General features: G+C 62.6%; 3 protein-coding genes across 5 annotated transcripts; 2 read left to right on the forward strand and 1 right to left on the reverse strand.

Moving 5' to 3' along the window:
- The first annotated feature begins 498 nt into the window (after window positions 1–498).
- IMPDH2 (inosine monophosphate dehydrogenase 2) lies at window positions 499–13,147 on the forward strand. Of its 2 annotated transcripts, XM_068960282.1 has the most exons (15): window positions 506–679; window positions 811–859; window positions 974–1,075; window positions 1,615–1,689; window positions 2,162–2,368; window positions 4,560–4,647; window positions 5,277–5,476; window positions 6,536–6,626; window positions 7,463–7,558; window positions 8,978–9,049; window positions 11,324–11,467; window positions 11,708–11,852; window positions 11,940–12,083; window positions 12,464–12,547; window positions 12,885–13,147. In XM_068960282.1, exons 1-15 carry the CDS (start codon window positions 582–584, stop codon window positions 12,904–12,906), a joined length of 1,617 nt encoding a protein of 538 aa, XP_068816383.1. In that variant the 5' UTR covers window positions 506–581; the 3' UTR covers window positions 12,907–13,147. The 2 variants fall into 2 exon arrangements, with proteins under 2 accessions (XP_068816384.1, XP_068816383.1); XM_068960283.1 differs by lacking the exon at window positions 8,978–9,049 and having other exon boundaries at window positions 499–679.
- A 1,125-nt stretch (window positions 13,148–14,272) lies between these two features.
- Window positions 14,273–21,591, reverse strand: NDUFAF3 (NADH:ubiquinone oxidoreductase complex assembly factor 3). 2 transcript variants are annotated; one of them, XM_068960284.1, is made up of 5 exons: window positions 21,404–21,591; window positions 15,107–15,299; window positions 14,931–14,997; window positions 14,687–14,787; window positions 14,273–14,479 (listed from the first exon to the last, which is right to left on the reverse strand). In XM_068960284.1, exons 1-5 carry the CDS (start codon window positions 21,574–21,576, stop codon window positions 14,396–14,398), a joined length of 618 nt encoding a protein of 205 aa, XP_068816385.1. In that variant the 5' UTR covers window positions 21,577–21,591; the 3' UTR covers window positions 14,273–14,395. The 2 variants fall into 2 exon arrangements, with proteins under 2 accessions (XP_068816385.1, XP_068816386.1); XM_068960285.1 differs by lacking the exon at window positions 21,404–21,591 and adding an exon at window positions 16,285–16,379.
- Window positions 21,567–26,467, forward strand: DALRD3 (DALR anticodon binding domain containing 3). Its single transcript, XM_068960286.1, has 13 exons — window positions 21,567–21,745; window positions 22,024–22,307; window positions 22,389–22,675; window positions 22,891–22,949; window positions 23,050–23,172; window positions 23,588–23,658; window positions 24,145–24,203; window positions 24,518–24,600; window positions 25,013–25,136; window positions 25,390–25,448; window positions 25,570–25,683; window positions 25,904–25,972; window positions 26,230–26,467. The coding sequence occupies exons 1-13, from the start codon at window positions 21,575–21,577 to the stop codon at window positions 26,347–26,349; spliced, it is 1,623 nt and encodes a 540-aa protein (XP_068816387.1). The 5' UTR covers window positions 21,567–21,574; the 3' UTR covers window positions 26,350–26,467.
- Window positions 26,468–26,494: the final 27 nt, after the last annotated feature.

The raw sequence follows: 26,494 nt of genomic DNA on the forward strand, positions 1-26,494 counted from the left end.
GTCATCCAGGCCACGCTCGCGTAAGCAAAGCAGGGGAACAGCACGCAGGCCTGTACTGGGGGCCCAAGCGCAGTTAAGCTCTCTCCTGTGTTGCTTCCTCCCTCCAAACCGGCTACTTGCTGGAAGGAAAGGCTGGACCTAACTCCTGGCCCCCGGGCTGTGGCTGGGAGGCGGCCGGCTGCGGGCGCCTCCAGGCCCGAGGCGCCGCAGGGCCGGTGCTCCAGGGAGGAGGGTCCTCCCTGCCGAGCCCGCTGCGCCAAGGAGTAAGGGGATCCGCTGATTAACTAACGGGTTCATTAACGCCAGCGGTGGGGGGGGGGCCTCGGCCGCAGGGCGAGAGGGCAGCGCCCCCCCCCCCCCGGCCCGGCCGCCTCCTCGCCGCGGAGCAGCCACGCGGCGGCCATGGCGGGGGGCGCCGCTTTCCGGGAGCCGCCTTCCGGCGGGCCGCTCTGGGCCGCGCTCTCGCTGGGCGGGCGGGGGCTGAGCCCTCGCGGCCGCCGTCGGGGCGCGGCCTGCGCTCGGGGGCGCGCGGCGCGGCGGGGCACGGCACGGCACGGCACGGCACGGCACGCGGCGGCGCCATGGCGGACTACCTCATCAGCGGCGGCACCGGCTACGTCCCCGACGACGGGCTCACGGCGCAGCAGCTCTTCAGCTGCGGCGACGGGCTCACCTACAAGTGAGGGGCCGGGGCCGGGGTCGGGCCGTGAGGGGCCGGGGCCGGGGCCGGGGCCTGCGCGGGGCCGTGAGGGGCCGGGGCCGGGCCGCAGCGGCTCCCACTGACCCCTCTCCCTTTCCGATGCCCCCCAGTGACTTCCTCATCCTGCCGGGCTACATCGACTTCACGGCGGACCAGGTGGTGAGTGCCGCGGGGCTCCCGGGTGCCCCCCCCAGCCCCGAAACGGAGGAGGCGGGTGGCGGCCGCCCCGGCGGAGCCCCCGCGCCGCTAACGCCCTCCTCCTCCTCCTGTAAGGACCTGACCTCGGCGCTGACCAAGAGGATCACCCTGAAAACGCCCCTGGTCTCCTCCCCCATGGACACGGTCACCGAGGCCGGCATGGCCATCGCCATGGCGGTGAGTGCCCGCGGCCGGCCGGGGGTCGCAACGAGCGTCTCCGCGTTTCAGCCGTCTGCCAGGTCAGCGCGCGGTGCGGGAGCGGCGGTCTGCGCTGACATCCTGCCGCGCCAGCTGGGTGCCCTGTTCCCAGATGCTTTCTGTTAGTTTTATCAATGTTTACTTTAGCCACGTGGCCTTTTGCTGCTGTGTTTGTGCCCTGACAAAGGCAGGGAAGGTAAACGTCTTGTGATGCGCACACATATCTACTGCTTAATCATCTAAATGTTTGTGAGAACACACCAGAGCCTTGTCAGGATAACTAAGTGCCTTGTGCTTCTCCCTGTCATCCCCTGAGGCAGTGGGAAAGGAAGTCATGCCTCTGGACAGATGTTCTGTGTGCCTGCTTAGTTCTTGTCCGAAGGTTGAAGTCCGCAGGACTTGCTCCTTGAGGGTGGTGTGGTTTGGTTTGGTCAGCTCTCTCCATCTATTTGTTGGATTCTCTTGATAAAGGGCTGGGCCTCTTCTTCAGTGACTTACAGCCTCGTTTGTGTTACCAGCTCACAGGGGGAATTGGGTTCATCCATCACAACTGCACCCCGGAGTTCCAGGCCAACGAAGTGCGGAAGGTGAAGGTAAGTGGCTGAAACGGTAGCGGCGAGCTGCTCTCACGGGGCACTTCACAGAAGTGGGCAGCGGGTTTTGGCCCCACTGAAGAAGCTGTGAGAGGAGACTGCTAATGTCTGCCAGGTCTTGGTGTTTCAGAACAGTAGTGCCAGTGCGGTTGCCCACGCGAACCTCTTGCAAGTTAGGCGTTACCCTCCACACAGCTTGGAACTTGAGAACTGTGGTCAGGCCTCCTCAGTGGGGGAATATTCCCTATAATCTCAGAAAGGAGGGTAGTCTGGGAACTCCTTGGAATCAAATACTACTTGAGCGAGCCTGGCTGCTGTTTTGTGAATCCTCCTGTTGGTGAACATCTGGCCAGACCGGGTGAATTGCAGACCTCTGTGACCGTGCGGCCACAGTAACTATCACACACGTGTCTCGCTTCTGCTCGGTCTGGCTGTGCTGCTTATCTTGTTTGCTGAATCCATTTCTTTTTAGAAATACGAGCAAGGATTCATCACAGACCCCGTGGTGCTGAGCCCCAACGACAGAGTGCGCGATGTGTTTGAAGCAAAAGCTCGTCACGGATTCTGTGGGATTCCCATCACGGACAACGGGAAGATGGGGGGGAAGCTAGTTGGGATCATCTCCTCTCGCGATATTGACTTCCTGAAAGAGTCGGAGCATGACTTGCCTCTTGGTGAGGTGAGAAGGGCTTGTGAACGACTGATGGATGGGAGCATTAAACAGCTTGTGATAAGGAAAAGGATTAATGCGTGGCTATGGGGGTACTGTGCCTGCTGGAGGTAATAGGCTCCGTGTTAACCCTGCTGCGTTGGTCTTTATTTTTTAGTCCCAGGGCTGGAGGATCTCCTTCACTTTCATTCTCTTTGTGAGTCTTGCAAATGGTTTGCAGATACAAGGGAAAGGCTGTGCAGTTAGCGTGTGCGTGTGACTCCGTCCGTGGGGTTATCTTTGAGTGTTGTGGGAGCTGTCCTCCTCTCTACGGCTCATGCTCTCCCTTGGTTCGGTAGTTCCTGCTGTTCCTGGTTGCTGCTCTTCTCCCAGTAGTGTCCCAGCATTGGCTGGGGCCATAACCGTGCTCTATAGGGCAGGCCCTCCAAGGACTGGTCTGTCTTTACTGGACTGCCTTTTCCTTTGTGCCTCATCTAGGCTATTCACCCTTTAAAATAATTCCCTGAGCTTGGAGACTGAGAGTTTAGCTTTTATAATGCTACAGAAATACACTCTTTCAGAAATAAGTTCTCTCCCATGCAGGTGTTGATTTCTGTTACTTTTGGTATTTGTGTTACACAAGCTGCGTAACCATAGATCTGCAGCATTGTCAGATTACAGCAATAGTGCTTCTCAGTCAGCTTCTGCTCTTGACTTGGGACTATTTTTAGCTCTTGCTGACCAGACTTGGTATCACATGCTCTTCCCTGTTCGCTTTGAAATTGCCTATAAATATCCCTCACAGGAGTCTTAAAACAGGAGTGGGTTATAAAAGTGCACATGGTCCTTTGAAGTGAGGCTCACCCATTCAGAAGAGCCAGATAAGAATCTTCTCTCGTCCTTTACTTGGATCCTTCAGCACTGCCCCCCCCCCCCAAAAAAAAAAAAAAAGCTTGCTCCTGTTATCATTTGATGCTTAACTCTGTCACCAGACAAAGCTAAGGAAATGAACAGTCTCTTTCCACTTGCAGTCCAGCAGTGATCTTGCTGGCTTGTTCGTTGCCATCTAGTGAAATATAGAGGTCTCATGTGGCTCAGGAAGCCACACGGACTTGGGGAGCGTATCAGGATATTTCTTTGATTTTTTTTCAGGTTCTTTCCAAGGCGTAGGTTTTGTCAGAAACCGGATTCTGGGTGGATGCAGGCTGGGTGAACCTCTTCCCTGCTGCTGCCGCTGTTGTGTTATAAATAACTAAAGTGTTTACCTCTTTTCTTGGTTGTGTGCAGCTCATCTACCTTCCTCAGGGGTTAAACAGGATTCCCTTTTAGCCTTGTCTGGCCTTCTTGAGTAACCTTTTACAAAAAACATGAAGCTTCTGATCATGGAATGTTGTAGGTGGGAGGAAGGGACCTCCGGAGGTCTCTAGTGCAACCACCATCTCAAACCAGGTTCAGCTGGAGCAGGTTTCCTGGGGCTGTGTCTGGCTGAGGCTTCAGCGTCTCCAGGGACGGAGACTTCACTGCCTCTCGGGGCCTCTGTTCCAGTGTTTGCCCACCCACACGGTGAACGCTTTTTTTCCCTTATATCAAGTCAGAACTTCACGTGTTCCAACTTGCGTCCGTTGCCCCTTACCTTTCCACCGCGTTTCGATGCTTGTTTGTCAGAGTGAACGTGGGCGAGCGTGTTTGTTTGGATTCAAACGACTCCTTTGCCCCATTGACCTTCCCAGCAGCAGTGGGCTATTCTGAGCAGAGTCCTTCCAGAGCCTGTGTGCTGGGGACTGCTGTCTACAAAAAAGCTTGGGGACGGACGGTGTTTTTGCCAAACAGCATGGGACTGTGGAAGCACCTCCGGCCCTTATTTGCCTGTGCCCTATTAAAAAGGAGGGCTGTTTGGGTGATGTCCCAAACAAGGGTCATCTAAGAGTCCTCGCTCGCTCCCAGGTGCTCTCCCTCAGCTTGCTGAGGCCTTCTGCCATCTCCTTTTTTCACTGCTCTAATGGGTTTGGGGGCTGCGCACGACAGATCCCATCTGGCAGCTGCTTGCATGGAGACAGTGTGTTGTAGGCTGTGTGTTTCTGGAGGCGCGTTGCTGTGCTGCGGGCTCCTTTGTCCACAGAGCACTCCCACAGGGCTGCTGTGGAGCATTTTGGGTGGGCAGAGGCTTTTCAGATCAGTGCAAAGGAGTTTTGGTGACTCTTTGCCTTCTCTTTCCCACTAGATTATGACAAAGCGGGAGGACCTTGTTGTGGCCCCGGCTGGAGTAATGTTGAAAGAAGCGAATGAAATTCTGCAAAGAAGTAAAAAAGGTACCTACAGGTGTCTGTATGACGCAAGGGAGAGTTGTGGAAGTGCTGATTTGGGAGCGGTAGTGAGTGAAATGTGGACGCGCATCTGTGTGTCTGGGTGGAACATGGAAGGGCCACATGCCAGTGTGAGAAAAGGACAGTGAGGAAAGACAGTGCCCGGAGCCCTGTGCCAGGGTACAGAGTTCACATGCGTTCATCTCGGACCTGTTTTGAAGTTGAGGGGTTCTTGGCAACCCAAGAGCTGAAAAGCTGCAGCGTGTCCAGCCACATGTCTTCAGTTTTGGGTCCTTTGCATTTTGGCAAAGCTCAGCTCAGCTCTGTGAGGGTATGATAGTGACTTTAACACAGTATCAGGTATCTAATTATTAAGAAAGCTGCACTAGTTCTATGATCGGTGTTGGGGGGGAAAAAAGGAGTCCTTTCCCAGTTCTCCAGATTGCTTGTTCTGTTCTGAGTCAGGGCTGCTGGCACCTGTGACCGAAGCAAGACTTGGTAACGTAGCCTTCTGAGTCTCTGTCACGTACTTGTGTTTGGGTTCCTGCCTGACGCTCCTGATCTGCTGTGCTGCTCTGGGCTAATGTCTGCCTGCTGCAGAGATTTGCAGTGATGTGCTTTCTGTTTGTTTCAAGGCAAGCTGCCAATCGTTAATGAAGATGATGAGCTGGTGGCTATAATTGCTCGCACGGATCTCAAGAAGAACCGGGACTACCCTTTGGCTTCTAAGGATTCCAAGAAGCAGCTGCTCTGTGGTGCTGCTATTGGGACCCACGAAGATGACAAGTACCGGCTGGACCTCCTTGTGCAGGCTGGTGTAGATGCAGTAGTTCTGGTGAGCTGCCTGCGAGCTTTGACATCAGCCTGAGGGGTTTGGGTGGGCTGAGGATCCCATTTGAATGAATCCCTCTGACAGAGGGACAGCAGCGCTGCAGTTACTGTTTCCAATACAGATCCTTTTGTGTTAGAACATGGCAATTTGTTGATCTCACCATCTCAAATTTAGGTTGGAGTCCTCAAATAAGAAGGGTTCCACTTGCTCAGGAACTTGTTTGACCTCAAGGGAGTATGTAGGGTGCAACAAAGTCTTGAAGGCTGGGTAAAGAAATGCAGTCAGTTAATACAGAGTCTTCTACGAATGCTTCTTGCTCTCTGGCACCATCCCCTCTGATTGACAGTCCCAGCTAGTTTTGCAGAGTAGCATGTTTGACTTCTTAGTTTTCCTTAAACCGCGCAGTATTTGTTGCTCTTAATTGCTTGATACTCAGGGTTGCAGACCTGGAGTAGTCAGCCCACAGTTGCTTTGCTGGTCTGTAAGTTTCGGGGCACAGCAGTCACTGCCTGCGTTTGCACATCGTTTTCTCATCGATCATTAGTTTGCAAGCCCACCGTTCTCTGGGGACACGGCTGAACAGCGTTGCAGCTGGAAATGTTTAACAGACACCGCTAGTCGGCTCGATCGTTGAGAATTGGCAGGACTTGAGCGCTAGGTGGTCGACATCTGGTATTTCAGCTGTCCTGGTGCACAGCAAGGAAAATGTATCCCCCCACCCCTCCTGCCCTTCTGTGTTTCACAAGGAATATTCACAGTTCCACCTGTAGTTTGAGACAGGTCTGGTGGCATCCTTTTGGCAGCACCAGTCGGTTCTTTCTGCTGCTTGCAGCCAGAGGTGCTGCATGAGGCTGACTGTAGGTAGCAGGGCAAGCTGCAGGATTTAATGGATGTACTAAAGTCTTTAAGACAAACTGCCTCGTGTAGGATATTACTGACTTTGCAGCTGCCTTAGCACAGAGCCCAGTAGGCAGAGTGAAGATCCGAGGATCCTCCAGAGCTCTACTGCTCCAGAAATTCTGGTTTAAATGGGATTTCTTTTTGTTCTTTTTCCTCTTGCAGGATTCCTCTCAGGGAAACTCCATCTTCCAGATCAATATGATTAAATATATTAAGGAGAAATACCCTAACCTACAAGTTATTGGAGGAAACGGTATGCATCTGTTGAAGATTGTTCTTGTTTCTAAAGTATGTTTGCTTCTTAGACGTAGCTGGAGCTGCAGGGACGTGACTTAGATGTTCTTCTTGTTGAACGTCTGTGAACTTAAAATGGTGTCTTCACCAGGCTTGCGGAACAGAGCAAAGCCACCCTGCAAAGAAATGCCCTGCTGCTGCCACCACTCTGCTGCAAATACTTAAAGCCTTTGTTCTACAGCAGAGTGCACTGTAGCCCTTTGCACTTTAGCCTCTGTTACACCAGTTCAAAATCTTTAAAATTATGGATAATTGTAATAATGAGTATTGCTTTATGTGGAGATCTAATGGAAATTTTTCCCTGCCTCTTGACCGCAGGGTTCAGCAGTTCTTGTCTTTACCTGGTTAGCGTGTTACTGGTGGTGGTGTTCACCTGCGCTCTGCCCTTGCTATCTGGTGTGGCCCAAAGTGTTTGGCCACCTTACTGGTTATCACCTGCAGGCCCTTCATTCTCTGGAACCTGACAAGTCCATAACTCTGAGGCACTCAAAGTTCAGTGTGATGCCACTGAAAATAGGGCTGAGAGGGATCAGCCACGGGAAACAGTGGCCTTTGGTTGTAACTGTTGGAGTAGCCTAAGAGGCCAATGTCTTCACATCCGCTGGGGCCAGCTGGCACTGAAACCAATCCTTGCTTTTGCAGATAGGCCTGGCAGCAGTGAACAGTGAGGCCTGGGCTTTAATGCAGGTGTGCAGCTGCCACCCTGGGTAGGGGATAATTGCAGCCACGGGGGCACGCAGCAGGGCAGAGCGGTGTCTGCTTGTCTCTTTTCAAATGCGTTTCTGGTCTCCACAGTTGTGACTGCTGCTCAGGCCAAGAACCTCATCGACGCAGGGGTCGATGCACTGAGAGTCGGGATGGGCAGTGGCTCCATCTGCATCACACAGGAAGGTGAGAGAGATCAGCTATCTCCTAAATAAGTTGAAGACATCTGTTCAGTAGAGACTCCGCTGAAAGGCAGCGTAGCTGGGATGGACTTCTCCCGTTGTAAAGGCAACGTCTAACAGCAAGCGGTCTTTTACCCCCTTTGTCCAGGACGTTCTCATCACTTGGGTCAAACCTCTGGGGTTGCAGCAGCAGCAAAGGCCGGTACTGACCGAGACTGAGTAGAGCCGGTGTGGCACATGCAGCTTTGCCCCAGAAGAGCTGCAGAGGCTCCTGGCTAGGTGTGGGATGGGGTCGGGGCAGCCCTGCACTTAGAGGGACTTCCCAGATTCCCAGCGTTGACAACCATAGGGATGGGTTAAACTCCACAAGGTGTCTGTGCTCCCCTTCCCTCTGGCAGCAGTGTGTGTGATGCTTAAATATTGGTCTGCTGGGCTTGATGCCTTCCTGCAATTTCCAGGCTGAAACGGGATTTCTGGGCCTTGTCTCTGCAGTTAGCTGGAGCTTGTGCTGGGCAGAGGCAGCATCACCCCTAGCAAAAAAGTGGACAGGGGTGTCCCCTACTCAGCCAGAGGGCATGGCCTGGAGGAAGACTGCTGTGAGGACAGAATCAGTTGTCATGTTTTGAACATGGCAGATGAGGGGCAGTGAGGCAGTGCGAGGCGCTGCAGCCTGCGAACACAGCTCCCCTCTGCTTTGCTCCTTGGTCCTTGCCACAGGAGGCAGCAAGATGGCAGCTGATTGCTGAAGGTGGTACATTAGCACCCTGCCAATGCCAGCATGGCGCCTAAGAGCAGCCCTGGACCTAGACTTGTGTTCTTGCTTTGCCTGCCACGGGTGCGCTGGCTGCAGGGGATTTCCCTGACAGGACAGGGTGTCTCAGGTGACCTTTACGGAAGAGTTGCTGTGTCTTTGGCTGTCTCCCAGGCAGCACTTGGACTGAAGCTTCCATAGTAGGGAGCAGAACAAGGAGGTGTCCGCCTCTGGGTCTGAGCTAGAGGGCTCACGGCATGCACTGTTTTGCAGCGTGGTGAATGTCTCCGGAGGGTGCCTCTCTTGGGTGCTGCGGGAGGTGGGGCTGGGTGCTTATTTAGGGGAAGGAGGAGAGCAGAGAGCACAGCACTTAACAGGAGACATGGGTGAAAACCCCCCCATAGCCACAGCTCCCCCGGTCTTTGCCCTCTTCGAGCGAGAACTCTGGCTCTTGGGGTTAGCGGGATTACCTCTCTGGATGGCTGCTGGGGTAGGGCGAGCATGCGCTGTGCCCAGGGACTGGCCTCTGGTTTGGCTCGGGCTATAGGAAGGGTTTACAAAGTCAGCTCTGTCCCACACCGTATGCTCTGCCTAGTAGCAGGTCACTGCTGGGGCCCTTTGTTCTGCTGCTGTTCTTCTGTCTCTAAAATGTGTGTGTTTGTTTTTGTTTAGCTGCTCCAAAGATCCCTCCAGACCTAAAGTCCCACAGCCCCAAATGCCCTTCTACTGTCACGGGCACCTATAGTAAGTCACTTGCCCTGTTCCCAACCCTAATTATGTGTCTTGAAGCAGGACCCTGATTTGGCTGCACATGGCCCTACTGCTTGTTTGAGAATAATTTAGCTGTAGATGCACTTGGGGTTTTGTGGCTTTGGATACTGGTTTTGAATCTGAAATTCAAACTGAGAAGCCTTTCTGAATTCTTAAAGCAGGGTCTGAACTGTCAAGGCTGAGGGCGTCCAGGCCTGTCCACCCTCCATTCCAAAATCCAGTTCAGGAGCCTGAGCTTTCCAGCTGCATCTTCTGGGTCTCTAGCTGGGTGTGCACCTGCTGACCCGGTGCTGGGAGACGATCCCTGAGCAGTCCTTGATCCTGCTCTAAATCTGGCCCCGGTTGTGGGGAAGTTGTGCGCTGGCTAAGCTTTACTGGAAGCTAGCTCCCCTGGGGCTAAAAAGGGACTGAGCTGTGTGTGGCCAACTTGGCAGCTGTGTACCAGAACCACATCTTTCCCCACTGACCTCTTCCCCTGCCCAGCAGAGGGTGCAACTTTGTCTGATCTGCACTTTTCTGATGCTACTGGATCAAGCAGATACCCAAGCGGAGTCTTGGTTTTTGCCCTTTCTCTTAGTTTTGAAGCACCTCACAGGGAAAGTTTTCCGTTGCAGACCCTGGAAGGTTTTCTCTAGTGTAACAGTTGATCTTGTAGGGTCACCCTTTGCAGATATGCTAAAAAAAAAAAAAAAAATCACCCTGACTACCTAGTGTGTGTGCGTGTGTGTGTGCGTGCGTGCGTGCCCTGAACCTTGCTTTGGAAGCCTGCACTTCCTTCAAAGCTGTGGCGCTGGGCCCTGGGAGCATCAGAATGGCGTGATGCTCCCAGAAGCCCTGAGCCAAGCTGTTCGTTAAAGGGCTGGTCTCCACGGTCGCTGCTGTGAGGTCTCTGCAGGCCCTGTCCCCTGGGGAGAGAAGGGCATAATCCTGTAGGCTCAGAGCTCTGTTCTCTCTGAGATCAGGGTCCTTTCCTTTCTTTGACAGAAATCTCTTCCCTTGCAGCATTTATGACCTCAGTGTGGCCTGTAGCAGTGTGGTGCCAAGTGAGACCATCTCTTTAAGACTAACAGTGTTCTTGTTACTGCTGGCAGACACTTCCTGGCTGGCTGAGTCCTAGCTTAATGCAGAGTTTTGTTCAATGAAAATCAGTTCTTTCATGATTCCACCTGGAGTTTGGCCTGGTGCTCTGAGCAGCTGCTGAGCCCCAGGAGCAGGACAATCACAGACTCCAGGTCTTGGCAAATTGCTCTGTCAGGGGAGTGTGCTGCCAGTGCTGCTCTCAGGCAGGCTAAACCACACCTGAAGTTTGCACTTTGAAGTACTAATCTCGCATGCCCATAATCTTATCATCTGGTGTATCAAACTAACTGACTGGAGAAAAGGCTTCCAGTTAATTGTGGGGAGGGGAAGGCTCCATGAGAGACGCTTATCTCGGCATACTTGCATGCCTGTGGCTGACAAATGTGTTACGACATGTCCTGTGATGGTTTCCCCTCAAGCCTTTCCGTGTACAATGGAAAGCCTCTAACTGCTAGTGACTGGGAAGAGTGGGTAAATCCAAGGCTAGAAATTTTTCCCCATGGGGGCAGCTAAACTTAGAGTCCTTGCTATACTGCAGGGCAGGAATGTAAATTATTTCCTGCAAGCCATCAAATCGGCCTGCCCCTTTCCTTTCCCACTGCTGCATGTGTGTGTGTGTGTGCGCGCAGAAATACATACATACACATATATATATGTATATATAAAAATGTGTATATATACATATATCAGCTCTCTCCCAGACAGCTGCCTTTCCATGCAAGAGACGCTTCAGACAGCTGCTGGGTTTACAGAGAAGGTTCTGGCACTGCTAGGAAAGAGCAGATGGTGGGACATGCCAATGTATTAGGGGATGCTCTGGAGAGAAGCTTTTGGAGTTTGCTCCACTTCCTTCCCGCGCTCCCAGCACTCTGTCTGCTGTGCGCCAGGGTGAGGCATAAGTCTTGGCTGATCCCAGGCACTCAAAAAATAACCCCAGTCCCAAGGTCACCTACAGCTTTTTGGAGTCGAGGGCTGTGAGGACGTCCCAGCAGGCATCTCCTGGGCATCTGCTTCTCTTGCAACTCGGCCTAGGGAAGACGCGTCCAGGGATTTGTGTGTTCCTGAGTGCTGGAGCATGTGTGTGCTGGAAGCCTGAAGGGCCTGCTGGGGAGGGGAAGCACCGCAGTGTGGGAGCTGACCCTCTTCCTGCTCTCTCCCCGCCTGTAGTGCTGGCGTGCGGTCGCCCCCAGGCCACAGCGGTGTACAAAGTATCAGAATATGCCAGGAGATTTGGAGTCCCGGTGATCGCAGATGGAGGGATCCAAACAGTCGGGCACATCGCAAAGGCCCTTGCGCTCGGTGCCTCCACAGGTGAGCGGAGCATTGAGCAGCTGGGTTGCTTGTGTTGTACTGTGTAGCAGGAAACCCCCTAGGATGGGGCTCTGGACAGCATTGGTCTTTGCTGGGCGTGAGTGTGGGTGGCTGTGGGCACGGAGGTGTCCAGCACAGCACAGGGTGCTGTGCCTGGGGGCACCAGGGTGCCCTGGGGGGAGTTTGTAACCACAGCCTGCCTGCTGCTGACGCGCTGCTCTCGGTCATCTCCTGCACTAGTGATGATGGGCTCTCTCCTGGCTGCCACCACGGAGGCCCCGGGCGAGTACTTCTTCTCAGATGGAATTAGGCTGAAGAAATACCGGGGCATGGGCTCACTAGATGCCATGGACAAGAACTTGGGCAGCCAGAACCGGTATTTCAGGTAAGAGATGATGCTTTGGGGGCAGCAGGTCAAGCTCTTGCAGCCTCTCTGCTTCATGAACTGTCTTGTTTTCACCCCCCCATGCAGTGAGACAGACAAAATCAAAGTGGCCCAGGGGGTCTCTGGGGCAGTGCAGGACAAGGGCTCTATCCACAAGTTCATTCCGTACCTGATTGCTGGGATCCAGCATTCCTGCCAGGACATTGGTGCCAAGAGCCTGACCCAAGTTCGGTGAGTGCTCCTTGCTGGTGCTTTGGTTAGGCCACAGTACTGCCATTTCGGGTCTTGAGGCAAGCTGACCCTAAGCTGCAGTGTTTGGCATCATCTGGCCTCACTGTAGCCCTCTTCCCTTGTCTCCAGTGAGTGCTGGATGATGGGTTTGCCAGCCCAAGGGATGCAGCAGTATGGTACCCTGCAGCATATTCTGCTGGCCTGGGCCTGAAACGCTGGGATACCTTACGCTGCCTGGCTCTTACAAGCGCAGCAGAGATCCTCCTGGCCTCAGCTGGAGGACGCGGTGTCTTCCTGGTCCCAGCACTCCAGCTGCTTGTGGGCCAGAGCACTTGATCCAGGCTCTGGCTGGCCTGTGACCAAGTGTCCTCCCTCCTCAGCGCCATGATGTACTCGGGAGAGTTGAAGTTTGAGAAGAGGACGACGTCTGCCCAGGTGGAAGGAGGGGTTCACAGCCTCCATTCGTAAGTGCTCCTGCAAGGCTGCCGTCTCCCCAGGCTGGGCATGCGAAGCAGCATAGCGCAGTTGTACCGTGCCTCAGCCGCATAGCTGCGCTGTGCCAAAGCCTGTCATCTGGCGATGGCCAGCACTCCTCCTGCAAAAGGGCCCAAGCGAAGGAGCTGCTGCTCGCTGCCATTAGGCCGGGACCAGCCTGTCCCTTGCCCACCGTGGCCTGGCAGACGAGGAGCTGTTCCTAACAATGCTATCAGTCATTGGGAGATGACTGGGACAAACCTATCTGTGAAAAGGCTCTCTGGTTTGCAGCTTCCCAAGGCTCCCCTCACTCCCCTGTCCTCACAGGTATGAGAAGCGCCTCTTCTGAAGGAGGTCTATCCATGTTTTGTCATCGTGCCACTCAGCCCAGTGCCACCCCCGCATGGGAGCTGCTCTTGCTGTAGAAGTGCCATTACTCTGTGGGCTGCCTGGAGCTCCCCGTGTCCGTCGGCTGCTTTATCACCACCTGAGAGGGCCCACCAGCCACCCAGGAACTGTGCTCCTTGGCTGGTGCCTGGAGCCTTGAAAGCGTTGGTCGTGTTTTACAATAAAAGAGGAAAAGACGTGCAGTTGGCGCATGTCTGGGTTCCAGGGCCGTGAACCCCAAGTCAGCCTGGAGCTTCTCTTCTGTCTATGCTGAGCTCACTTGTTCTCTTTCCCTGTCTCTCCCTTTCCTCTTCCTGCGCCCTCTAGGGCAGAGGACCTGCATGGCCAGAGCGCAGAGCTCTTGGTCATACTGCCTCTTGCCATGGCCTGCCTCGAGGAGCACTGTGGTGGGAGGGAGGGGCTCCTGGACAGCCCAGGAACAATGGTGCGTGATGTTAACACGAGGGCATCTGTGCAGTGCTCACAGCAGCGTTCGATGCAGACCCTGAGATACGAGAATTGCCAGCACTGGATCTGAGGGAGCTGAAGGTGTTTTTAGGCTCCCAGATTGTGGCATGGTTGCATTACTTGGAAGGCCAGAAGGATACTTAGCAAGAGAGTGGCTACAGCTTCAGGGCTTGTGCAGGAGGTAAGGGCTCAGCCCAATTACAGCGCACACAGCAAACTTGCAGTGGTGGCCAAATTGATGCTGGGCCTTAGGACAACCAGATGGAGAGCAGATGTGGCTGAGCCGAGGTGAAAACTCATTATTCAGTCAGGCCAAACCTATAGAGACAAGCAGGAAGGAGGTACAGGAGAAAGAGGAAGGTGGTCTGCAAAGGGGCCCAAGCTGTCACGCTGCTCACAGACAGGGGCCTGCCATGGGGTGATGGCTTCCTACTGCTGAGAGCTAAGAAAACCCAGGCCCCCCCCCCCCCGAGTCAGTGCGCCCTCCACACTGCCCCAGGAGCATGATGCTGCCCAGTAGCAGCAGGAGCCACAAGAGCTGTAACAGCCTCAAGCAAGACACGTCAGTCCCTCAGGCACGTTTATCACGCAGTGTGCAGAATCCCAGGTGCTGGGGACGCAGCTGCTGCCAGCGAAGCAGGTACCACCTCGGCAAAACCTCGTGGCTTCGGGCGCAGTGCTGCTGGCCACGCTCAGGCCTTGCGTTGGTCCCAGCTGGCCCCAGACCGGCTCCAGCGTGCCCCATAGCCCACCACTAGGCAAGGCAGCCAGAAAGTCTTATGACTTTGGGGCCAAGAGCTGAGCCTATATGTTCCACAACACCCTCCCTGTGGGCAGAGAGCCACAGCCCAGCCAGCACCTGGGGGTCTACCAGTTTATTCTGAAGCATTTTTCCTCATCTGGAGCAGCAGCGGTCAGGGTGCAGCAGCTCCAGTGTTTCAGGCAGGCAAGAGGAGAGCTGTTCAGTCCGTGGCCCAGAGCACCTAGCCGCCCCGGGGAGGGATGAGCCCAGCAGCTGTGATGCGTTTTTCATTTGTTAGAAAGTTGAAGGTTGCACATGCATTTGCCTGTGAAATAAGAAAAGGGAGGGAATGAAGGGCAGGCTGCTACTCCCCGCAGACAGGGCCCGCAGCCCTTCCCCACGGGGCAGAGGAACTCCCTGCCCTCCAAGCTTGTCTGCCCCCCCCCCCCCCCCCCCCCGGCAGGCAGAGCCCCACAGCACAGGCTACCACCCCCTTCCCTGGAGCCCGCCGCCTGCGCGCACCCCTCCTCACCGTGTCCTGCACCTCCACAGCAATCCCGCACTCCCGCATGCGCTTGAGCACGGCGGGATGCAGCCGCTCCACCCTGTCTCCCGTGCCCAGCACCAGGATCTCTGCAACGGGACGCACAGCCGGACACGAAGGTGGGACGGCAGTATTCGGGCCCTCCCTCCAGAGGCTAACAATTGCCCCACACCTTCCCCAGCTGGGCTCTGGCGGCGCCGCTGCCCGGGCAGGGCCGTCCTGCCCCACATACCTATTCGGGGCTCCAGCAGCCGGAACAGCGACAGGCTCTCCTGCGAGATGTCCCTGTAGGAGCCGACCTGCGAGGACACCGAGGGCGCTGAGCGGGGCAGGCCCCGCGGGGCGCCCGCCGGCCGCACGGGCCGGGGCAGGGCAGCCTCCCCCGCCGCCCTGCCGTGGGGCACTCACGTTCCACTGGAGGATGGCGCGGGGCAGGATGGCGCAGGGCCCCACCACCAGGCTCCCGCTGACGGCGAAGCCGCGGCTGGTGTAGCCCTCGATGAACATGGTGTTGGGGGACTCGGGCTCCAGCACCGTCACCCGCGTCCGCTGGTAGAGCTCGTCGTCCGCCGGCGTGAGGCGGTGAGCGCGGCTCGGCGCCCTGCGGGAGGAGCGACGCCACGGCTACTCCCCCCGTCAGCCCCCCAGCCCCTCCCCGTGGCTGCCCCACAGCCCCCCACAGGGCCACCTCACAGCCACGCTCTCTCAGCCCCACTACCCTCTCCCATAGATACTTCTCTCAGCCCCACAGCCCTCTCCCATAGCTCCCCCCTCTCAGCCCCACAGCCCTCTCCCATAGCTCCCCCCTCTCAGCCCCACACCTCCCCCCTCTCAGCCCCACAGCCCTCTCCCATAGCTCCCCCCTCTCAGCCCCACACCTCCCCCCTCTCAGCCCCACAGCCCTCCCCTACATGGCTGCCCCATAGCTCCCCCTCTCAGCGCCACAGCCCTCTCCCATAGCTCCCCCCTCTCAGCCCCACAGCCCTCCCCTACATGGCTGCCCCATAGCTCCCCCTCTCAGCCCCACAGCCCTCTCCCATAGCTCCCCCCCCTCAGCCCCACAGCCCTCTCCCATAGCTCCCCCCCCTCAGCCCCACACCTCCCCCCTCTCAGCCCCAAAGCCCTCCCCTCCCCTACATGGCTGCCCCATAGCTCCCCCTCTCAGCCCCACAGCCCTCTCCCATAGCTCCCCCCCCTCAGCCCCACACCTCCCCCCTCTCAGCCCCAAAGCCCTCCCCTCCCCTACATGGCTGCCCCATAGCTCCCCCTCTCAGCCCCACAGCCCTCTCCCATAGCTCCCCCCCCTCAGCCCCACACCTCCCCCCTCTCAGCCCCAAAGCCCTCCCCTCCCTACATGGCTGCCCCATAGCTCCCCCCTCTCAGCCCCTCAGCCCTGCCCCACATGGCTGCCCCATAGCTCCCCCTCTCAGCCCCACAGCGCTCTCCCACAGCTCCCCCCTCTCAGCCCAACCCTTCCCTACACGGCTGCCCCATGGGGATCGCCCCCCGCCAGGACTGCCCCACAGCCACCCCCCATCCCGTCCCCGCACTACCGGCGCCCCCGGCCCGGCCCGGCCCGGCCCTACCTGCCCGCCGCCGCCGCCCCCCGCGGGGCCGCGCGGCCCAGCTGCCGCAGCGCCACCGACGCCGCCATGACCCCCCCCCTTCACCCCGCGCGCCGCCGGAAGGGCGGGGCCTCGTTAGCCCCGCCCCCTCCTCGCCCCGCCCCCGCGCGCTCCGCCCCGCCCCGCCCCACACGGGACCGCGGCCCCACGAGCCGCCCCACCGGTGGCTGCGGACCCGCTCACCGCCCCGGCCACGTCCCACACCGACAGCCCCGGCCCCGCAGCCGGCCCTGCACCCAGCCCCACAGACAGCCTTGACCCCCACCGACAGCCCCCCCCACCGCCCCCCCAAAACACGGCTCCGGCCCCAGCCCGCACCCCCCCGCCCCAGCCCCACAGGCCTCTGCAGCCCCGGCTGGCACCGACCGCCCCCGCCCCGCTGGCAGCCCCAGCCCCACAGACGGCCCTGGCCCCACTGACACCCCCCCCCCACAAGGAGCCCCGCGCCCACAGTGACGGCCGTGACCCCCCCAGCCCCAGCCCCGTCCCCGCCGGCGAGGGCAGAGGGGAAGCGGGGCCGCCCGCAGCGGTGGCGTGGGCCACGGCGCACCCTGGCCTGGGGAAAGGGGGGGGGGGGAGCACGAGTTGGGTGGGTGGGGGGGAAGGCTGCCCCCCCCCCCCCCAACCCAGCTCCCTCCCCACACGCCAGCCCCGCCGCGCTGCCCCGTGGGGCCGGGAGCGGGGCTCGGCCCTGACCGCCGCGGGGGGACGCGGGGCGGCCGGCGGGCGGCGCGGGGGCCCCCCGAGCCGGGGTGGCCTCCGGCGGGCGGCCCCGCTGGCTCCGGCTCGGCGCGCCTGGTACGCCCAGGGCGGGCTTTGGCCGGCGTCGTCGGAGCAAAAGCGAAACCGGCTGTGCCGGGAAAGGGGGAAGTGGCGAGGACAGGCCGCGGCGGGCCGCGCGTGGCCCCCGGGCCAGCCCCCCGGCCCTCGCCGCCGCCGCCGCCGTATTTAGCCGGGGAGGGAGACGGGGGGGACCGTGCCGGCGCGGGCCGGACGGCGGGATGCGGGGCGGACGCCCCCGCTGCCTTCGGCCTCGCCGGCCGCGCCGCCACGCTGAGGCCGTCGCCCGACCGGGCCGCGACGCCTGGGGTGGGGCGGGGGGGGGGGTCCCGAACCCCGGCCCTGCTGCGCCGGGGTTGGGGGGGAACGGGGAGAGGGTCCGTCCCCCGGAGCCCCGCTCCGAGCGGCACGGCCGCCGTGCCCCCCACCCCGGGCGTTGGGAAGGCGCCGCGCCGGCCGAGGCTGCTGCACCGGAGGCTGCTGGGGGCTGGAGGTGAGAGGGGCGCGGGGGGGGGGTCCCGCTGCGGGGTGGCTCCGTGGGCACCCCCCCTGAACCGGGGGGGGGGGTCCCTGCGCGGGGATGGCCTCCCCTCCGGCCCCGCTGCCCGCGCTGGCCGGCTCTGCCATGTGCTGTCCGGCAGCCCCGGGCCGGGGTGGCGAGGGGCGCGAGGGAGGCGGCCGGGCAGCCCCAGCGGTACCCAAAGTTGGGAGGGGGGGAAGCAGCGCAGACCCCCCTCCCCAGGCAAGAGCGAAAGGCAGGGATGCAGGCAGCACTGCTCGCGGGACCCCACTGGGCGGGAGGGATGTGGTGGTCCCACGCTTGTCGAGGGCGGGGGGGGGGCATGGGACTGCCCTGTCCTGCCCCTGTCCCAGCCCCTGGGTGTGGGGCAATGCTGGTGCCCCCCCTCCACCCCCCGTTGCAGTGCTGGGGTCAGGGATCCCCGTGGGGCGCAGGCTCTTCTGCAGAAACGGGGGGATGCTCCAGCCCTGGGATGGGGGGGGCAGCAGCCACCGAGAGCTCTGCACAGCTCCCCCCTCGCTCTCTGCTGGGCCCCACTGTGCATGGCCTGCGCCCCACGGCTCGGCGCTGCCCTTGAACCTGCGCCCCACGGCTCGGCTCTGCTCCCGTCCTGCGCCCCACGGCTCGGCTCTGCTCCTGCCCTGCGCCCCACGGCACAGCTCTGCTCCTGCCCTGCGCCCCACGGCACAGCTCTGCTCCTGCCCTGCGCCCCACGGTTCGGCTCTGCTCCTGCCCTTCGCCCCACGGCTCGGCTCTGCTGCCACCCTGCACCCCACGGCACAGCTCTGCTCCTGCCCTGCGCCCCACGGCACGGCTCTGCTCCTGCCCTGTGCCCCACGGTTCGGCTCTGCTCCTGCCCTGCGCCCCACGGCACAGCTCTGCTCCTGCCCTGCGCCCCACGGCTCGGCTCTGCTGCCACCCTGCGCCCCACGGCTCGGCTCTGCTCCTGCCCTGCGCCCCACGGCTCGGCTCTGCTGCCACCCTGCGCCCCACGGTTCGGCTCTGCTCCTGCCCTGCACCCCACGGCACAGCTCTGCTCCTGCCCTGCGCCCCACGGTTCAGCTCTGCTGCTGCCCTGCGCCCCACGGCTCGGCTCTGCTGCCACCCTGCGCCCCACGGTTCGGCTCTGCTCCTGCCCTGCGCCCCACGGCTCGGCTCTGCTGCCACCCTGCGCCCCACGGCTCGGCTCTGCTCCTGCCCTGCGCCCCACGGCTCGGCTCTGCTGCCACCCTGCGCCCCACGGTTTAGCTCTGCTCCTGCCCTGCGCCCCACGGCTCGGCTCTGCTGCCACCCTGCGCCCCACGGTTCGGCTCTGCTCCTGCCCTGCGCCCCACGGCTCGGCTCTGCTGCCACCCTGTGCCCCCGGCACAGCTCCCCCCCCCCCCCCCGGTGGGCCCGCTGCCATCAGCCTGGGGCTGAGCCCCCGTGCTGCGGCTTGCGGCTGTGACTTCCCCTGCGCCGGCACGGCAGGCGCTCGGGTTCCTGTTTCCGTCTCCCCGCTCTGCTCCCGCGCCCGCACCGCTGGCCCGGAGCCCGGCAGCCCCGGCACCGCGGCGGTTATCGGCACGTCTCCCGGCGTCCGTGAGCGGAGCCGTTCCCGTCACCCTGCCGAGGTGGGGAGACGCCGGGCTGCACCCAACCCTTGGACCCCCCAGCGCGAGGTGCCCGCGGCGCCGTTGGGGTCCCCCACCCCGCACCGCCGGCCCGGCACTGGCAGCAGGCCGGTTTCGCTTCCCCCGCGGCGGGTGCCCGAAGGCCTCCCGCCGGGGCAGCCAGGCGGCACGGAGCCAGGAGGCCCCGGGGGCGGCGGGCGCCGCAGGTGCCGGGGCGGGTGCCCTGCTTCGGGGACAGCTCGGGTTTCCGGGGCCGCTCCGACGACGGCGCCAGGTGCTCCGGCCCCACCACCGGCGCGTTGTTTGGCGCCGTTTCCTTTCGGCTCGGCCGCGCCGCCCTCCCCTTTGGCTCCTGACCCGCGGCGACGGCGGGGGGGCTGCAGCACAACCCCTTGGCCCCCCCCGCCCCCCAGCCCGGCGGTAAGTCGCCCTGTGTGGCGGGGCGGCGGGGCAGCCCCCGGCCCGGCCCGGCCCCGGCGCCCGCGCGGGCAACGGAATCCCAAAAGCAGCTGTCCCCGCTGCGCCCAGCTGCCCTGGGATTTCGTTACCCGCGCCGCCGCCCCCGCCTCGGCCCCGCCGCCCCCGCCGCCCCGGCCCCTCTGCCCCCAGCGGCTGCGAGCTGGGAAAAAGGGGCGTCCGGCCCCCCCACCCCACCCCGGCCATGCCGGGGGCTCTCCGACAGGCCTGCCCCCCCCCCAACCTCGTGCCTCCCCGCCGGCTAAAGATAGCAGCTCGTTTCCTGGGGAGAAACCGCCGGAGCGAGCGTGCCGAGCGGCTGCCGGCCGCAGCGTGGATGTGGCCGCCGAGGGCCGGCGCGAGTCACGAGATGCTGCGCCGGCTTCCTGCCGCCGCCGCCGCCACCGCGCGGGGCTCTACCCCGGCCCGCGGTTTCTCCCCCCCAACACCCAGCGCCGGTGGGGCGGGAGGCGGCGTAGGGCAGGGCGAGCGGCACCCCGGTGGGATCCGGTCCCCCGAGAGACAGAGACGGCTTTGGAATGACACGATCACTCCCGCTGAGCGGGCAGCCGGAGAGCCATCGGGAATGTCGTGTCTGTCCAAAGCTTTTTCGGCGCCTCCGTGAGCCTCGCGTCGGGCACGCGGCCCGGCCCCCCCCCCGCCACCCCGGCTTTCGCAGGGCTGCTGCCGCGCCGCAGCAGGGAGCCGCGCGGGGACGGTGCCGCCGTGGGCCGGGACCCCCCAGCCCTGCAGGGCCGGGGACGGAGCCAGCCGACCCCCCCGCAGCGGCTCTGCCGGCGCAGCGGCCCGAGACGAGGTCCGAGCGCTTTCTCAGGCCGCGTCGGGGTGTGCCGCGCCGGACAGAGGCCCCGGGCGGCTCCTGCCCCGCAGACAGTCAGCAGTTGGTCTGGTGTGAGCAGCAAGTCTCAGATCACCTCTTGGCTGTGGGCGGCGCAGAGAGCACCCCCACCTCGGCCCGACCCCCGGAGACCCCGGAGCCGCGAGCGCGGGGGTGGCAGGAGGGAAGGGGCCCCCGCCAGCACGCGCCACGTAAACGCGGGCTGTGAAACGCCGCCGCGGAGGAACCGGGCTGTGCGGCGGGCAGCGAGACCGCCAAGGCGCGGCCTCCCATCCTTTCCGTCCACCTCCTTCCCCTCGGGGCTGATGAGCCGGCGGGGACGGCCCTTCCCCGAGCCCGGCGGGCAGCGTCACCCAGGCGGGACGGGCCGCTGCGTGGCCGAAGCCCCCGTCCTGCCCGCGGCCAGGCCGAGCGGCTCCCCTCGGAGGAGCCCCGGCCCCCGAGGCCGGTCCGCCGGCCGCTCAATAAAGCCCGTTTCCTGCCCGGCCCTCGCAGCCGCTCGTGTTTTTTTCCACGGCGCGGTTCAGCCCTCTTTCGGTTCCGCTCCCCGCCGCCCCCAGCGGGCTCGGCTCTGAGAGGCCGGGAGGGGAAGGAGCAGCCGCTGGGGCAGCGTTTCGGGGCAGGTTGAACTGCTGCCTGGGGAAGGTGCGTCCCTCCTGCTCCCAAACGCCCTGGCCAGGAGGGCCGGGCCTGGCGGGCGAGCGGCCGCCGGGGGCCGTGCAGGCCCCACCGGCTGCGCCACCGCTCTCCCGGGGGCTCGGTCACTGCGACCCGCCACACCCAGCATGGCCTCGCCGTGCTGCCCGCCACGCCCAGCATGGCGCCCCCCCCCCCCCCCGCCGCCACCGTTACCCCCAAGATGGCCGCCCGGCCCCGTCCAACCCACCCGCGCCCAAGATGGCCGCGCAGGCACGCTGCGCGCCGCGCCCAACATGGCGGCCGCCTTCCCGCCAGGCCCCGCCCGAGAAGGGGGGTGTGACGTCACGCCCCGGGGTCGACGGAAGCGGCCGGCGAGGGGAGCGCATGGAGGCGGGCGAGGGGAGGCCGGCGGTGGCGGCGACGCTGCGGGCCCTGAACGGCGCGCTGGGGCGGCCGGCCGCGCTCTGGCGGAAGGAGAGCGGCGCCCACCGCCTGCGGCACCGCGACTTCCTGGCGCCGCAGGCCGCGCTGCGGGCCGCGTTCGGCGGGGGGCAGGTAGGCCGCGGGGGCGGGGCCGGCCCGGGCGGCGGGGGCGGGGCCAGGCAGCGAGGGCGGGGCCGGCGCGCCGCAGACGAGGCCTACCTGGGCGGGGGTGGGGCCTGCTAGGCGGCAGGGGCGGGGCCAGGCATCGGGGGCGGGGCCGGCGCGCCGGAGACGAAGCCTGCCTGGGCGGGGGGCGGGGCCTGCCTGGGCGGGGGCGGGGCCAGAGAGGCAGGGGGAGGGGCCTTACCCAGCGGTTTCTCTCTGCCTTCATCCCCCCGTGTCTCTGGCAGGTGCCTGCTGACGTCATGGCGCGCGTGACGTCACTGTCGGGCCCGGAAGTGCTGCCGCTGAGTGGGTGCCAGGAGACAGTGGAGGGGCTGGCGGTGCAGGTGCGGCGGCCGGAGGCCTTCCGGCGGCTGCTGGGCCCCGGCCCTGCGCCGGCCCCACCGCCGGCCTCCCCGGCGCGCGTGGTGCTGCACTGCCCGGGCCTGCGCGGCCCCGCCGCCCTGCCGCCCCGCCGCCTCCGCCCCGTGCTGCTCGCCGACCACCTGGCCGAGGTGCTGCGCGCCCAGGGGTGAGTGCCGCCACCCCCCCCGCCGGCCCCACCGCCGCCGCCCCGCGGCCTCACCGCCACCTCCCTCCCTCTCCGTCGCAGGGCCAGCGTGCGCCTGGTGCCCGCCCTGGGCGACGAGCCGAGCCGGGAGGTGCTGCGGCAGCTCCGCGTCGCTTGGCCCTGCGGCCGCCCCGACCCCGGCGGCCCCGAGGCCATCGCCGCCCTGAAGCGGGCCCTGGCGCGGTCGCCCTACGTCGCGGCCGGCGAGCGGGGGGCCGGCGGCGCCGCTGCTGCCCTGCCCGAGGACGTCGTGGCTGAAGTGGACCTGCGGAGCTTCGTGGAGCAGCAGCACCTGGAGGGCTACGACCCCAACCTGGACGTCCTCCGGGGTGAGCGCCGTGGGCCGCTAGTGTGGCAGCACGGGGCGTGAAGGGCGGCACGGGAGTCCGTTTCTTTTTTTTAATTACCTTAACAAGAATAAGGAGCGTTTAGATGTAGACTGCCTTTCCTCGTTGTTCCCCTTCCACCTGCCGGGCTGGGGCAGGACGGAGCAGGGGTGCCGCGCGCCCTCGCTTCCCTCCCTGACTGTCCTTCCTCCTTTCAGTGACGGAGGAGAAGCTGCGGTGCCTGGCGGAGCTGCAGCAGGCCGTCCTGCAGTGCGCGGTGAGTAACCCCGCCGCCGCGCTGCCTGGCTCTCGCTTCCCGCCGGCGTTCCCTTCTGTCCCGCGCCGGCGTCCGAGCTCGCTGCTGTGCTCTGCTGCAGGCCGGCGGCCAGGCAGGCTGCTGCCACGTGGTGCACGTGCTGAGCTGCGAGGAGGAATTCCAGCAGCAGCAGATGGATCTGCTCTGGAGGATTTTGGATCCGGGAGCCCACACAGCTCTGCAGGTGAGGAACTTTCTGCCTTCTTCATCGTGGCCCCCAGTGTCCTCGGGCTGAGCCAGCTCTCCTGCCGTCCCTGCAGTGAATCCGAGGTCCAGCCTCGCCTCCTCGGGAGCCTTCCCTTCAGCCCTGCTGGCCCCTCCGCAGTCTTGCCCAGGCTGCGGAGCCCTTGGGACCTTAGTGCTGAAGAAGGAAGGGCAGGAGGGGATTGCAGGGGTGCAGGCAGAACCGGGCTGTTGACTGAACGCACCAGTGCACTTCAGCAGCTCCTGACTCTGTGTTCCCCTTTTCCTGTTTCCATAGCTGTGAGCAGAGGTTTCCCTGGCTGCTCTCCAGGTTCAATTCTTCTGGCACTGCATTTTAGTGCTGATACAGCTTCTAAGTCCTTGAGCCTAAGCCTGCTGTCTCATTTCTTTTTCAGAAACACCTTGTCTGTGGACCAGTGAAGATAGCAAAGCCCTCATCCCCCATTGGGGCAGACCAGTACTTCCAGTAAGTTGGTATTTAGCAAGGAGCTGGCTGTGTCACCCACCGACCAGGCTGCCTGGGCTCTGCTTTGGCCCTGCGGACACCCAGGAAGCTCTCTGAACAGATGAGCGTGCCGGAGGTTTAAGGAAGTTTCTGTGTGGTCCCAGCAGCCTTCCTCCGTTCCGCTTTTCTGCGGCTTCGTGGCTGTCTCTAGAGGCCTGGAGATCCACGGCAGGGGCAGGAGAGGGAAGACAACTGTTTTGCCCTCCTCGCTCTTAGTAGGCTCCTCTAGTTGGGCTGCCTCTGGCCCTGTTGGCACTGACTGCCGGGGGCTGTAGCTCTCCCCCTCCCCAGCAGCGCTGCTGGGAGGAAAGGCCGGGGCAGGAGCTAGGCCCCGTGCGGTGTGACCAGCCCCAGCAGCCCGAAGGCTGGGGGAGCCCTCGGGCCCTCTCTGGAGCAGGCTCGCCCTGGGGAGGCGGTGGTGGCTCTAACTGTCTGTGTTCCTCCCAGGCTCCGAAAGCGCCAGATGTACGAAGCCTCTGTGATGAAGTATGGGGAACTCGCACAAGGTGAGGGTTTGCTCCACACGTAGATGCTGCTTCCGCACTGCTCCCATAAGTCTCCCCCACCCACCCACCCACCCACCTCAGGGTCTCGTGGCTGCAGCCAGGAGGTCTCTCCCCTGGGAAGGAGCGGGGTTCTGACCTTGCTTGGGAGGAAGGTGTCTGAACCGTTGCACAGAAGGTCCCCTTCTCTCTGCTGCGAGAAGGGGCTAGGGAAGCGTGTTGGTTCCCAGCCCGCACTGGGGGGTTTCTGCCTGAGGGTGGCAGGTACGCGGGGCTGGAGCAAGCCGTGCTGTGGCCCCATTTGTGTTTTTTTGCAGACGAGGCCTGGACTGAGGTTATCGATGTCCTGACAGCGGCTGCCATCAGGTTTGAGATGCTGAGCACTGCCCACCGTAGTCAGGTAGGACAGGCCAGAGCTGCAACGGTCTGTGCAGAGCCGGGGGGCCTGTGAGCAGTGGGACATACCGCTCTTTGGGAGCTACAGCTCATGGCACAGGCTGAGGTCGGGCAGAAGCAGAGGGACAAGTAGCGACGGGGAGAGGGGAGGCGCTCTGTGGGCTCTGGCTGCCCTGGATTTGGGGCAGAGGGCTTTCCCATGGGCTGAAGCAAGCAGGTGCAGGCTGGTGTTCCTGCACCAGCAGCCAGCCCCGGTAGCCTGCACCCATCTGCCCAGGACGGGCCCAGGCTCAGCACACTGGTGGTCACGCTCTGCCTGCTGGGGAAGGCTCCGCTCCCCCAGCGAGAGGTGCAGGGACGTGCCAGGACCGGCTGTGTGCCGAGCAGCCTGGACCGCAGCCTCTCTCTTCCCTCAGATCGTTCTGGACCTGGAGGACAGCAGCATCTCCACAAAGGGAACCAAGAGCGGCGCCTTCGTGATGTACAACTGTGCCCGGCTGGCCACGCTCTTCGACACCTACCAGCGGGCTGTGGAGCGGGGTGAGCCCTAGCCCACCGGGCCCTCTCCCTAAGCAGCGACTCTGGGGCTGTTCCTCACGGCTGCGTGGGGATGGGGTTGTTCCTGGAGCCCCACAACCGCCTCAGCAGCGACTCTGCCAGAGGCAGGAGGCTGATGGCCTGACGGGGCTCCAGTGCAGCAGTCCCCTGGGCTGTCCCTGCAGCAGGGAGACCCCAGGGCTCCCAGCACCGGGGCTGCTATGCGCACAGCAGCCATCTCTCGCCTCCTTCCCAGGCACATACCCACCCTTGCCGCCAGCATCAGAACTGAACTTCTCCTGCCTCCGGGAAGAGGTGAGTGCTGAGGGACGGAGGCTGCAGGGAGCTGTGTGCCCTCAGCTCCGGAGGATCGGAGGATCGATGCTTCTGGCCCAGGGGGATCCGGCCCTCTCGGACACACCGAACCCTTTCACAGGGCGAATGGCTCCTGCTCTTCAACTATCTCCTGCCCTTCCCCGAAGTCTTGCAGCAGGCAGCACAGCTGCCCTCACCCAGCAAGGGGATCCGGATCACAGCCAGCGCAGAGACGGTAAGTACCACGTGCCGGAGCACCCATGGGTGCTGCTCTCACAGCCCCAGCCTGGGGCAAGGCTGCACCCTGAAGGGTGCTGCCCGCCGGTATGCAACACCGGGACAGTGCTGAGGGGCTTCCCTGGGACGAGACTGTGACACTGCGAGTGCTGTTTGGTGTGGGGGAGACGACCCAAGAGCAGACCCTGCAGTGCCGACACTAGCTCTCCGTGTTGCAGGTGTGCAAATTCCTGATCCAGCTCAGCATGGATTTCAGCTCCTACTACAACCGTGTCCACATCCTGGGGGTGAGTCAAATAGCCCAGGTGACTTGCTGAAGGGGGGGCAGCGCTGCAGCCCTCCCAGGGGGCTACACTAGCCCAGGCTGCGGAGGCCTTCCCGTGGGGCTGGGCTGCCACGAGCAGGCTTCTGCGTGCCAGCAGCAAGATAAGAGGCTGGGGCAGGGCTCTGAGGCCACGTCAGCAGGGTGAAGAGGCAGCGATGCCTCTGGGGCTAAGGGGGACTGTGGCCACCAGCCCCCACATTGCTGCCTTTCTCCCCGCAGGAGCCATTCCCTCACCTGTTTGACCAGATGTTTGCTCGCCTCCAGCTGCTGGCAGCCGTGAGGGACACGTTCCACAGCGCCCTGGCCACTCTGCACCTCCCGCCTCTCAGCCAGATCTGAGCCGCTGCTGGACAGCCACGCCGCGTGGGAGGCGAGGGCAAGGACAGCGTGTGCCCTCCTGGCAGCGTGAGGGGTGTCGAGGCACACTGGAGCCCTGCCGCGGTGGGTTTTGAGGGAGGCTTTGGATACACGCACCCAGGACAGG

The sequence above is a fragment of the Struthio camelus genome, chromosome 14 (assembly GCF_040807025.1).
Source record: "Struthio camelus isolate bStrCam1 chromosome 14, bStrCam1.hap1, whole genome shotgun sequence".
NCBI classification, from domain to species: domain Eukaryota; kingdom Metazoa; phylum Chordata; class Aves; order Struthioniformes; family Struthionidae; genus Struthio; species Struthio camelus.